General features: G+C 45.1%; 1 protein-coding gene across 2 annotated transcripts in view; it reads right to left on the bottom strand.

Annotated features, from left to right (window-relative positions):
• The window catches only part of LOC106588062 (A-kinase anchor protein 13), a 154070-nt gene that overhangs the window by 81037 nt on the left and 60005 nt on the right, over positions 1 to 13028 (bottom strand). For both annotated transcript variants that reach the window (XM_045708528.1, XM_045708529.1), the window contains exons 10-15: positions 12693 to 12810; positions 10734 to 10810; positions 10310 to 10484; positions 9523 to 9599; positions 3544 to 3725; positions 2231 to 2316 (exon numbers count right to left, since the gene is read on the bottom strand). In XM_045708528.1, coding sequence (XP_045564484.1) covers positions 2231 to 2316; positions 3544 to 3725; positions 9523 to 9599; positions 10310 to 10484; positions 10734 to 10810; positions 12693 to 12810 — 715 coding nt within the window. The remainder of the gene's footprint in view (positions 1 to 2230; positions 2317 to 3543; positions 3726 to 9522; positions 9600 to 10309; positions 10485 to 10733; positions 10811 to 12692; positions 12811 to 13028) is intronic.

Genomic DNA, 13028 nt, shown 5'->3' with positions numbered 1-13028 from the left:
TGACTCAGTACTGGTACCCAGTGTATATATCCATGTTATCATTGACTCAGTACTGGTACCCTGTGTATATATCCATGTTATCATTGACTCAGTACTGGTACCCAGTGTATATATCCATGTTATCATTGACTCAGTACTGGTACCCTGTGTATATAGCCATGTTATCATTGACTCAGTACTGGTACCCAGTGTATATATCCATGTTATCATTGACTCAGTACTGGTACCCAGTGTATATATCCATGTTATCATTGACTCAGTACTGGTACCCTGTGTATATATCCATGTTATCATTGACTCAGTACTGGTACCCAGTGTATAGAGCCATGTTATCATTGACTCAGTACTGGTACCCTGTGTATATATCCATGTTATCATTGACTCAGTACTGGTACCCTGTGTATAGAGCCATGTTATCATTGACTCAGTACTGGTACCCAGTGTATAGAGCCATGTTATCATTGACTCAGTACTGGTACCCAGTGTATAGAGCCATGTTATCATTGACTCAGTACTGGTACCCAGTGTATATAGCCATGTTATCATTGACTCAGTACTGGTACCCTGTGTATATATCCATGTTATCATTGACTCAGTACTGGTACCCTGTGTATATATCCATGTTATCATTGACTCAGTACTGGTACCCAGTGTATAGAGCCATGTTATCATTGACTCAGTACTGGTACCCTGTGTATATATCCATGTTATCATTGACTCAGTACTGGTACCCAGTGTATATATCCATGTTATCATTGACTCAGTACTGGTACCCTGTGTATATATCCATGTTATCATTGACTCAGTACTGGTACCCAGTGTATAGAGCCATGTTATCATTGACTCAGTACTGGTACCCTGTGTATATAGCCATGTTATCATTGACTCAGTACTGGTACCCTGTGTATAGAGCCATGTTATCATTGACTCAGTACTGGTACCCTGTGTATATATCCATGTTATCATTGACTCAGTGTTTATTTATTTCTCATGTTATTATTTTTCTATTATTTCTCTTTTTCTCTCAGCATGTTTGGGAATGGCCCGCAAGGAAGCATGTCACTGTTAGTCTCCACCTGTTTGTCTAGGAAGCAGGTCACTGTTAGTCTCCATCTGTTGTTAGTCTCCACCTGTTGTCTAGGAAGCATGTCCCTGTTAGTCTCCACCTGTTGTCTAGGAAGCATGTCCCTGTTAGTCTCCACCTGTTGTTAGTCTCCACCTGTTGTCTAGGAAGCATGTGACTGTTAGTCTCCACCTGTTGTCTATGAAGCATGTCCCTGTTAGTCTCCACCTGTTGTCTAGGAAGCATGTCCCTGTTAGTCTCCACCTGTTGTTAGTCTCCACCTGTTGTCTAGGAAGCATGTGACTGTAGGTCTCCACCTGTTGTCTAGGAAGCATGTCCCTGTTAGTCTCCACCTGTTGTCTAGGAAGCATGTCCCTGTTAGTCTCCACCTGTTGTCTAGGAAGCAGGTCACTGTTAGTCTCCATCTGTTGTTAGTCTCCACCTGTTGTCTAGGAAGCATGTGACTGTAAGTCTCCACCTGTTGTTAGTCTCCAACCTGTTGTCTAGGAAGCATGTCCCTGTTAGTCTCCACCTGTTGTCTAGGAAGCATGTCCCTGTTAGTCTCCACCTGTTGTCTAGGAAGCAGGTCACTGTTAGTCTCCATCTGTTGTTAGTCTCCACCTGTTGTCTAGGAAGCATGTGACTGTAAGTCTCCACCTGTTGTTAGTCTCCACCTGTTGTCTAGGAAGCATGTGACTAAGTCTCCATCTGTTGTTAGTCTCCACCTGTTGTCTAGGAAGCATGTCCCTGTTAGTCTCCACCTGTTGTCTAGGAAGCAGGTCACTGTTAGTCTCCACCTGTTGTCTAGGAAGCAGGTCACTGTTAGTCTCCATCTGTTGTTAGTCTCCACCTGTTGTCTAGGAAGCATGTCCCTGTTAGTCTCCACCTGTTGTCTAGGAAGCATGTCCCTGTTAGTCTCCACCTGTTGTCTAGGAAGCATGTGACTGTAAGTCTCCACCTGTTGTTAGTCTCCACCTGTTGTCTAGGAAGCAGGTCACTGTTAGTCTCCATCTGTTGTTAGTCTCCACCTGTTGTCTAGGAAGCATGTCCCTGTTAGTCTCCACCTGTTGTCTAGGAAGCATGTCCCTGTTAGTCTCCACCTGTTGTCTAGGAAGCATGTGACAGATAACATTTGATTTGAAAGCCTCTCCAAGGGAGTCTCCTCACCTCTCATCTCCTTAGCTTTGGTCTCCAGCAGTCTCTGATCTTCCTCCTCTGTTTCACTGGGGTTCTCCTCTTCCTCATCTTTCTCTCTGTAAAGCGACATTAGTACAAACCAGAGTCATGATTACAACTCCCATTTCCAGCCATTCTCATGTCCTTTTACCATCGTACAGAATCCTGTTTCCAGGGCCAGAGTCTCCTCTCTACTGCTGAGAAAGCCTAGGGTAGAGTATCCTACATAAGCCTGTTTCCAGGGCTAGAGTCTCCTCTCTACCGCTGAGAAAGCCTAGGGTAGAGTAGCCTACATAAGCCTGTTTCCAGGGCTGGGGTCTCCTCTCTACCGCTGAGAAAGCCTAGGGTAGAGTATCCTACATAAGCCTGTTTCCAGGGCTGGGGTCTCCTCTCTACTGCTGAGAAAGCCTAGGGTAGAGTAGCCTACGGTGGCAGCCTGACCATGAGGTGATGAAGCCAGACAGAGAACAGTCAATACTCCAATAGAGCATTACAACATCCCTCCATCCCTCCATCCCCAGGTACAGAACGGTAGCAAATCCTCTCTCTCTCTCCCACCCTCTCTCTCTCTCCCCCCTCTCCCACTCCCCGTCTCCTACCCTCTCACTCCCCTCTCTCTCCCATCTTCTCTGTCTCCCACCTTCTCTCACTCCCCTCTCTCTCCCATCTTCTCTGTCTCCCACCTTCTCTCACTCCCCTCTGTTCTCTCCCCTCTCTCTTTCCCTCTCTCTCTCTCCCCCACCTTCTCTGTCTCCCACCCTCTCTCTCTCCCCTCTCTCTCCCCCTCTCACCTTCTCTGTCTCCCACCCTCTCTCTCCCTCCCTCTCTCTCTCCCACCTTCTGTCTCCCACCCTCTCTCTCCCACCTTCTCTGTCTCCCACCTTCTCTCACTCCCCTCTGTTTCTCTCCCCTCTCGCTCCCACCCTCTCTCTCTCTCCCCTCTGTCTCTCTCTTCCACCCTCTCTCACTCCCCTCTGTTTCTCTCCCCTCTCGCTCCCACCCTCTCTCTCTCTCCCCTCTGTCTCTCGCTCCCACCCTCTCTCTCTCTCTGTCTCTCGCTCCCACCCTCTCTGTCTCCCACCCTCTCTCTCCCTCCCTCTCTCTCTCCCACCTTCTGTCTCCCACCCTCTCTCTCCCACCTTCTCTGTCTCCCACCTTCTCTCACTCCCCTCTGTTTCTCTCCCCTCTCGCTCCCACCCTCTCTCTCTCTCCCCTCTGTCTCTCTCTTCCACCCTCTCTCTCTCCCCTCTGTCTCTCTCTTCCACCCTCTCTCTCTTGGTCCATGGTTCAGAGTTCAGACCTACATGGACTGCATGGCATCCTGTATGATTTGCATCCAGGTGTTGCGTTCCTCCTTGGTTGCAGTGTGTAGCTCCACCATCTCTGGTTTCTCCATCCCTGCTGTTATCAGGAAGAGACCCCTCTCCTCGTTAGCCACCTCTCTAACGATCAGCTTCTGGAGGGAGAGGACCGTGGAGCGCTGGTCCTACGGGGGTGAGGGGGAGAGAGGGAGGGATGATTAAAGGATGGGTTAAAAGGTAGGAAGAGAGGGGAGAGGGACAAGAACAGAGGGAGAGAGAGAAGAAGAGAGGGAGAGAGGGAAGAAGAGAGGGAGGGATGATTAAATGATGGGTTAAAGGTAGGAAGAGAGGGGAGAGTGAGGTGGAGAGAGGGAGAAGAACAGAGGGAGAGAAAGAGGTGGGAGAGAGCGAGGGGAGAGAGGTGAGACATGGAGAGAGAGGAGATAGGAGAGGGGAGAGAGAGAGGGGGAGAGAGAGAGAGAGAGAAGGATAGGGGGGAGAGAGAGAAGAGAGAGAGGGATAGAGGGGAGAAAGAAGAAGAAGAGAGAGAGAGAGAGAGAGAGAGAGAGAGAGAGAGAGAGAGAGAGAGAGAGAGAGAGAGAATATACCAGACAGATGAAGGGAGGGAAAGGGGTGGGGCAGAAAGAGGTAGAATGAGAGAGGGAGATGGAAAGGGAATGAGAGAGAGAGAGAGATTAGGCCTTATATGAGTCTGCATAAGATCATCCACCTCGACATGCAGCTCAGTGTCCATATCTGAATCACCTCTCTGGCCATCAATATTGCTTAGTCATTGAGCTATTTAAAAGAGTTATATGCAAATCAAAGTTTGTCACGTTCACAGAATACAGCAGGTGTAAACAGTACAATGAAATGTTTACTTCCTCAACAATGCGGTATTCAATGTACGTTCACTTGAGTTGCTCAAACAAATGTTAGTTACCACAGCCTCAAAGTCACACCATGTGGACTTGCTGGTGTGCTGGTGTGTTGGTGTGCTGGTGTGCTGGTGTGTTGGTGTGCTGGTGTGCTGGTGTGCCGGTGTGCCGGTGTGTTGGTGTGCTGGTGTGCCGGTGTGCCGGTGTGCCGGTGTGTTGTGTGTTGGTGTGCCGGTGTGCCGGTGTGTTGGTGTGCCGGTGTGTTGGTGTGCTGGTGTGTTGGTGTGCCGGTGTGCCGGTGTGCCGGTGTGCTGGTGTGTGTTGGTGTGCTGTGTGCCGGTGTGTTGGTGTGCTGGTGTGCTGGTGTGTTGGTGTGTCGGTGTGCTGTGTGCTGGTGTGTGCTGGTGTGCCGGTGTGCCGGTGTGCTGTGTGCTGGTGTGTGTTGGTGTGCTGTGTGCCGGTGTGTTGGTGTGCTGGTGTGTTGGTGTGCTGGGTGTGCTGTGTGTTGCTACCTGACAAACTTTTCCTTTTTACTTTTAATAACCATTTAATCCAAAAGAAATCTGCATTTAACACATTTACCAACGACTGAGTTTTTCTGTTTCTTTGCTAGACTTTTTTCATTCAACTTTTTTCACCCCCGGACGCTTTACCTGGACATGCTTCTCCAGGACCTCCACCAGCCGAAGCTAAGTAGGAACAATAACACTATTTAATTACAGTCGCTGTTCTCATAATATACAGGAGAACGATCGCCTTATGATCGTTACGGGGTCTGAGCCTTCTCTGGTCCCTCCTCCTCCCGTTACGGGGTCTGAGGCCGAGCCTTCTCTGGTCTCTCCTCCTCCCGTTACTGGGTCCGAGCCTCCTCTGGTCTCTCCTCCTCCCGTTACGGGGTCTGAGCCTTCTCTGGTCTCTCCTCCTCCCGTTACTGGGTCTGAGCCTCCTCTGGTCTCTCCTCCTCCCGTTACGGGGTCTGAGGCCGAGCCTTCTCTGGTCCCTCCTCCACCCGTTACGGGGTCTGAGCCTTCTCTGGTCTCTGCTCCTCCCGTTACGGGGTCAGAGCCTTCTCTGGCCTCTACTCCACCCGTTACGGGGTCTGAGGCCGAGCCTTCTCTGGTCCCTCCTCCACCCGTTACGGGGTCAGAGACGCCGAGCCTTCTCAGGTCTCTCCTCCTCCCGTTACGGGGTCTGAGGCCGAGCCTTCTCTGGTCTCTCCTCCTCCCGTTACGTAGGACCTGCCTTGTTGATAGTGTTGTTAAGAAGGTAGAAACTAGGGCCTGTAGGACCTGCCTTGTTGATAGTGCTGTTAAGAAGGTAGAAACTAGGGCCTGTAGGACCTGCCTTGTTGATAGTGTTGATAAGAAGGTAGAAACTAGGGCCTGTAGGACCTGCCTTGTTGATAGTGTTGTTAAGAAGGTAGAAACTAGGGCCTGTAGGACCTGCCTTGTTGATAGTGTTGTTAAGAAGGTAGAAACTAGGGCCTGTAGGACCTGCCTTGTTGATAGTGTTGTTAAGAAGGTAGAAACTAGGGCCTGTAGGACCTGCCTTGTTGATAGTGTTGTTAAGAAGGTAGAAACTAGGGCCTGTAGGACCTGCCTTGTTGATAAGAAGGTAGAAACTAGGGCCTGTAGGACCTGCCTTGTTGATAGAGTTGTTAAGAAGGTAGAAACTAGGGCCTGTAGGACCTGCCTTGTTGATAGTGATGTTAAGAAGATAGAAACTAGGGCCTGTAGGACCTGCCTTGTTGATAGGTTAAGAAGGTAGAAACTAGGGCCTGTAGGACCTGCCTTGTTGATAGTGTTGTTAAGAAGGTATAAACTAGGGCCTGTAGGACCTAAGAAGGTAGAAACTAGGGCCTGTAGGACCTGCCTTGTTGATAGCGTTGTTAAGAAGGTAGAAACTAGGGCCTGTAGGACCTGCCTTGTTGATAGTGTTGTTAAGAAGGTAGAAACTAGGGCCTGTAGGACATGCCTTGTTGATAGTGTTGTTAAGAAAATAAATACAAATAAATGCTAGTAAAACTAAATGCTCTTCAACCGATCGTTGCCCGCACCTGCCCGCCCGTCCAGCATCACTACTCTGGACGGTTCTGACTTAGAATATGTGGACAACTACAAATACCTGGGTGTCTGGCTAGACTGTAAACTCTCCTTCCAGCCTCACATTAAACATCTCCAATCCAAAGTTAAATCTAGAATTGGCTTCCTATTTCACAACAAAGCATCCTTCACTCATGCTGCCAAACATACCCTCGTAAAACTGACCATCCTACCGATCCTCGACTTCGGCGATGTCATTTACAAAATAGCCTCCAACACCCTACTCAACAAACTGGATGCAGTCTATCACAGTGCCATCCGTTTTGTCACCAAAGCCCCATATACTACCCACCACTGCGACCTGTACGCTCTCGTTGGCTGGCCTTCGCTTCATAATCGTCACCAAACCCACTGGCTCCAGGTAATCTATAAGTCTCTGCTAGGTAAAGCCCCGCCTTATCTCAGCTCACTGGTCACCATAGCAGCACCCACCCGTAGCACGCGCTCCAGCAGGTATATCTCACTGGTCATCCCCAAAGCCAATTCTTCCTTTGGCCACCTCTCCTTCCAGTTCTCTGCTGCCAATGACTGGAACGAACTACAAAAATCTCTGAAACTGGAAACACTTATCTCCCTCACTAACTTTAAGCACCAGCTGTCAGAGCAGCTCACAGATCACTGCACCTGTACATAGCCCATCTATAATTTAGCCCAAACAATTACCCCTTCCCCTACTGTATTTATTTATTTATTTAGCTCCTTTTCACCCCATTAACTCTATTTCTACTTTGCACTTTCTTCTACTACAAATCTACCATTCCAGTGTTTTAATTGCTATATTGTATTTACTTTGCTACATAGACTTTTTTTTGCCTTTACCTCCCTTATCTCACCTCATTTGCTCACATTGTATATAGACTTGTTTTTCTACTGCATCATTGATTGTATGTTTGTTTTACTCCATGTGTAACTCTGTGTTGTTGTATGTTGTCGAACTGCTTTGCTTTATCTTGGCCAGGTCGCAGTTGTAAATGAGAACTTGTTCTCAACTTGCCTACCTGGTTAAATAAAGGTGAAATAAATAATTAAAAAGAAGGTAGAAACTAGGGCCTGTAGGACCTGCCATGTTGAGCTTTTTACTATCAGGGAACAGAGCGGAATAGACCCATTATTATTATTATTACCGAGTGGAATAGACCCATTATTATTATTACCGAGCGGAATAGACCCATTATTATTATTACCGAGCGGAATAGACCCATTATTATTATTATTACCGAGCGGAATAGACCCATTATTATTATTACCGAGCGGAATAGACCCATTATTATTATTATTACCGAGTGGAATAGACCCATTATTATTATTATTACCGAGCGGAATAGACCCATTATTATTATTACCGAGCGGAATAGACCCATTATTATTATTATTACCGAGCGGAATAGACCCATTATTATTATTATTACCGAGCGGAATAGACCCATTATTATTATTATTACCGAGCGGAATAGACCCATTATTATTATTATTACCGAGCGGAATAGACCCATTATTATTATTATTACAGAGCGGAATAGACCCATTATTATTATTACCGAGCGGAATAGACCCATTATTATTATTACCGAGCGGAATAGACCCATTATTATTATTACCGAGCGGAATAGACCCATTATTATTATTACCGAGCGGAATAGACCCATTATTATTATTACCGAGTGGAATAGACCCATTATTATTATTACCGAGTGGAATAGACCCATTATTATTATTACCGAGTGGAATAGACCCATTATTATTATTACCGAGTGGAATAGACCCATTATTATTATTACTGAGTGGATTAGACCCATTATTATTACAGAGTGGAATAGACCCATTATTATTACAGAGTGGAATAGACCCATTATTATTATTACCGAGTGGAATAGACCCATTATTATTATTACCGAGTGGAATAAACCCATTATTATTATTACCGAGTGGAATAGACCCATTATTATTATTACCGAGTGGAATAGACCCATTATTATTATTACCGAGTGGAATAGACCCATTATTATTATTACCGAGTGGAATAGACCCATTATTATTATTACCGAGTGGAATAGACCCATTATTATTATTACTGAGTGGAATAGACCCATTATTATTATTACCGAGTGGAATAGACCCATTATTATTATTACCGAGTGGAATAGACCCATTATTATTATTACCGAGCGGAATAGACACGTTATTATTACCAAGTGGAATAGACCCGTTATTATTACTGAGTAGAATAGACCCAAACCTGTTGAGGACAGACGTTCCGCTAGCGGTTCAATCAAGTTCATATTTATATCCAAAACCAGCTTTTTACATTAGCATGTGATGTTCAGAACTAGCAAACATACCGAATTTACTAAATTACTCATCATAAACGTTGACAAAATACATAAATTATTTAAAGAATTATAGATACAGAACTCCTTTATGCAATCGCTATGTCAGATTTTAAAATAGCTTTCCGGCGAAAGCAAATTTTGCAATATTCTGAGTACATAGCTTAGCCATCACGGGCTAGCTATTTTTACACCCGCCAAGTTCAGAGGGCTCACTAATCTCAGAATTACTATTAGAAAAATGTTATAACCTTGGCTGATCTCTGTCCGAATGCACTTCCAGTACTGCTACTTCCACAACAAATGTTGTTTTTGTTCCAAATAATCCATAGTTATATCTAATACCTCCGTTTTGTTCGTGTGTTCAGGTCACTATCCAAAGGGTAATGCGCGAGCGCATTTCGAGACAAAAAATGTCAAAATGTTCCTTTACTGTACTTAGAAGCATGTTAAACGCTGTTTAAAATAAATGTTTATGGTATTTTTCTCGTAAAATAGCGATAATATTCCAACCGGACAATAGTGTATTCATTCAAACAGAGAAAAGAAAAACTGTAAGTTACTCTGGATAAGAGCATCTGCTAAATTACTCAAATGTAAAAATTGACTTAACCAATAACATACCAAAGAGTTAAAGAGATATTTACATATTTCTGGTCTTAACCAATCACCTACCAGAGAGGCAAAGACATATTTCTGGTCTTTCTCCTGCAGGAAGACGACGATATCAGAGAGAAGCATGGCCGTTACATCTGGAGAGAGAGGAGACAGACCAGAGGTTAAAGGTCAGAGAGAGAGGAGACAGACCAGAGGTTAAAGGTCAGAGAGAGAGGAGACAGACCAGAGGTTAAAGGTCAGAGAGAGAGGAGACAGACCAGAGGTTAAAGGTCAGAGAGAGAGGAGACAGACCAGAGGTTAAAGGTCAGAGAGAGAGGAGACAGACCAGAGGTTAAAGGTCAGAGAGAGGAGACAGACCAGAGGTTAAAGGTCAGAGAGAGGAGACAGACCAGAGGTTAAAGGTCAGGGAAAATACACTTTAAAAGTTACAAATTAAAGCCGTTCAAATGAATATTTTGTAAAGTAAATACACACTACATAAAAAAGATCAATGCAAATTCCTTATTGCAGTGGCTATCACGCAGAAAGAGAGAGCTTGAGATACCATTTATATAAATGGATACTCGATTACGAGAGTCAGCAAATGAGAAAACAGATCGGTGTTTGTGTTCCTCACAGCGGAGGACAACAGAGCGTCTCACTGAAGGGACAGAAAACAGATCGGTGTTTGTGTTCCTCACAGCGGAGGACAACAGAGCGTCTGACTGAAGGGACAGAAAACAGATCGGTGTTTGTGTTCCTCACAGCGGAGGACAACAGAGCGTCTGACTGAAGGGACAGAAAACAGATCGGTGTTTGTGTTCCTCACAGCGGAGGACAACAGATCGGTTGGTGTCCTCCTCACCCTTGAGTCTCCCCTGTGAGTTCTTCAGCTGCAGAGGTCCATCATACAGCAATCTTCTCCCTCTGAGCAGGTCCTCTCTAGCAAACATCTGACCGCTCTTCATCCTCGTAATGGACTTGCTGTCTGTCCGGCCGTAGATGTCCTTCAGCCTCCTCTTCTTCTCATGCTCGTTCACCTAGCAACACCACAATTATTACCGTAGGTCAGTTCACCTAGCAACACGACAATTATTATGATAGGTCAGTTCACCTAGCAACACGACAATTATTACCGTAGGTCAGTTCACCTAGCAACACGACAATTATTATGATAGGTCAGTTCACCTAGCAACACGACAATTATTATGATAGGTCAGCTCACCTTTTATTAATATATTATTATCTTATGTAAACTATTATATTATTATTTTGTATTATTATACTACCTTGCTGTCCACTGCAGTGATGACCTCCTTGACCTGGTATAGAGCATCACTCAGGTCCTCATGGTCCTCCTCATTCTCTGTGGGGAGGGGAGGGTCAACACACACACACACACACACAAAGGAAAGAATGACAGAAAGAGACAAACAAGGTTAATGTCATTCTAGATGAAGCTCCACCATATGGTCAGTATAACAGACAGCCTCCTCCTCCTCCTCTCTTCATTCTAGATGAAGCTCCACCATGTGGTCAGTATAACAGACAGCCTCCTCCTCCTCCTCTCTTCATTCTAGATGAAGCTCCACCATATGGTCAGTATAACACAGACAGCCTCCTCCTCTCTTCATTCTAGATGAAGCTCCACCATATGGTCAGTATTACAGACAGCCTCCTCCTCTCTTCATTCTAGATGAAGCTCCACCATATGGTCAGTATTACAGACAGCCTCCTCCTCCTCCTCTCTTCATTCTAGATGAAGCTCCACCATATGGTCAGTAGAACAGACAGCCTCCTCCTCCTCTCTTCATTCTAGATGAAGCTCCACCATATGGTCAGTAGAACAGACAGCCTCCTCCTCCTCCTCTCTTCATTCTAGATGAAGCTCCACCATGTGGTCAGTATAACAGACAGCCTCCTCCTCCTCCTCTCTTCATTCTAGATGAAGCTCCACCATGTGGTTAGTATAACAGACAGCCTCCTCCTCCTCTCTTCATTCCAACTGGCAGGAGAACTCCACTTAAAGCACCGCTAAGAAGAATTGAGTCCCAAATAGCACCCTATTCCAAATATATAGTGCACTACGTTTCACAAGGGCCAAGTTTTCACACCCCTTGCCTTATTCCACATTTTATTGTTACACCCTGAATTAAAAAATGATTAATTAAGAAAAAAAATTATCACTGGCCTACACACACACACACACACAATACCCCATAATGTCAAATTTGAATAATGTTTTTTAGAAATGAATTAAACATGAAAAGCTGAAATGAATTAAGTCAATAAGTATTCAACCCCTTTGTTGTGGTAATACATGTATTAACAAGTCACATAATTAGTGTCAGGGACTCACTCTGTGTGCAATAAGAGTGTTTTTCATGATTTTAGAATGACTACATCCTCTCTGTACCACACACACATCATATATATATATATATATAAGGTCCCTCAGTCGAGAAGTGAATTTCAAACACAGATTCAACCACAAAGACCAGGGAGAATTTCCACTGCCTTGTGAAGAACGACACCTATTGGTAGATGGGTAAAAATCTAAAAGCAGAAATTGAATATCCCTTTGAGCATAGTGAAGTTATTAATTACACTTTGGATGGTGTATAAATACACCCAGTCTCTACAAAGATACAGGCGTCCTTCCTAACACAGTTGCTGGAGAGGAAGGAAACTGCTCAGGGATTTCACCATGAGGCTAAAAAGTTAAAGTTTAATGGCTGTGATAGGAGAAAACTAAGGATGGATCAACAATATTGTAGTTACTCCACAATACGAACCTAAACACATCCTTTTTGCAACAAGGCACTTCAGTAATAGTGCAAAAAATGTGGCAAAGAACTGAACTATTTATCTTGAATACAAAATGTTATGTTTGGGACAAATCCAACACATCACTGAGTACCACTTCATATTTTCAATCATAGTGGTGGCTGCATCATGTTATGGCTATGCTTGTCATCGGCAAGGACTACAGGAAGTCCAGGATCCAGTTGCAGAGGGAGATGTTGAAATTGGAGTGGGTCCTGGGTGTCTGGAATGATGAAGTTGTGTGTGTCTTGACCAGTGTCTGGGTGTATGTGTGTGTATACAGAGACCACCTCATCTGTCCAGCAGAGGGCAGGACAGAGCTGGGGGCAGTGTGTGTGTGTGTGTGTGTGTGTGTGTGTGTGTGTGTGTGTGTGTGTGTGTGAGAGAGCAGGACAGAGCTGGGGGGGGGGCAGCAGACAAACCTTTGGTATGCTGTAGTATTCTCTGCATCAGGACGGGGTACTTGGTGATCCTCTGGGTGACTAACAGAATGCACTCTGGGATTCCTAACCTCCGCACGATACTGCTGCTCATCTTCCTCTTGAAAAAAAAAAACGTAACAGGAAGACAGAATGACGTAACAGGAAGACAGAATGGATTAGATGGAACAGAATGATGTAACAGGAAGACAGAATGATGTAACAGGAAGACAGAATGACGTAACAGGAAGACAGAATACAGAGATGATATGTGATTTGAGGTGATGTCTAAGGAAAGGGAAAGGGGGATACCTAGTCAGTTGGGGGAAAGGGGGATAC

Source organism: Salmo salar, chromosome ssa26 (genome assembly GCF_905237065.1).
Source record: "Salmo salar chromosome ssa26, Ssal_v3.1, whole genome shotgun sequence".
Classification (NCBI taxonomy): Eukaryota; Metazoa; Chordata; class Actinopteri; order Salmoniformes; family Salmonidae; genus Salmo; species Salmo salar.
Note: the sequence above shows the minus strand (reverse complement) of the source record. Positions and strands in the feature narration are given on the sequence as shown.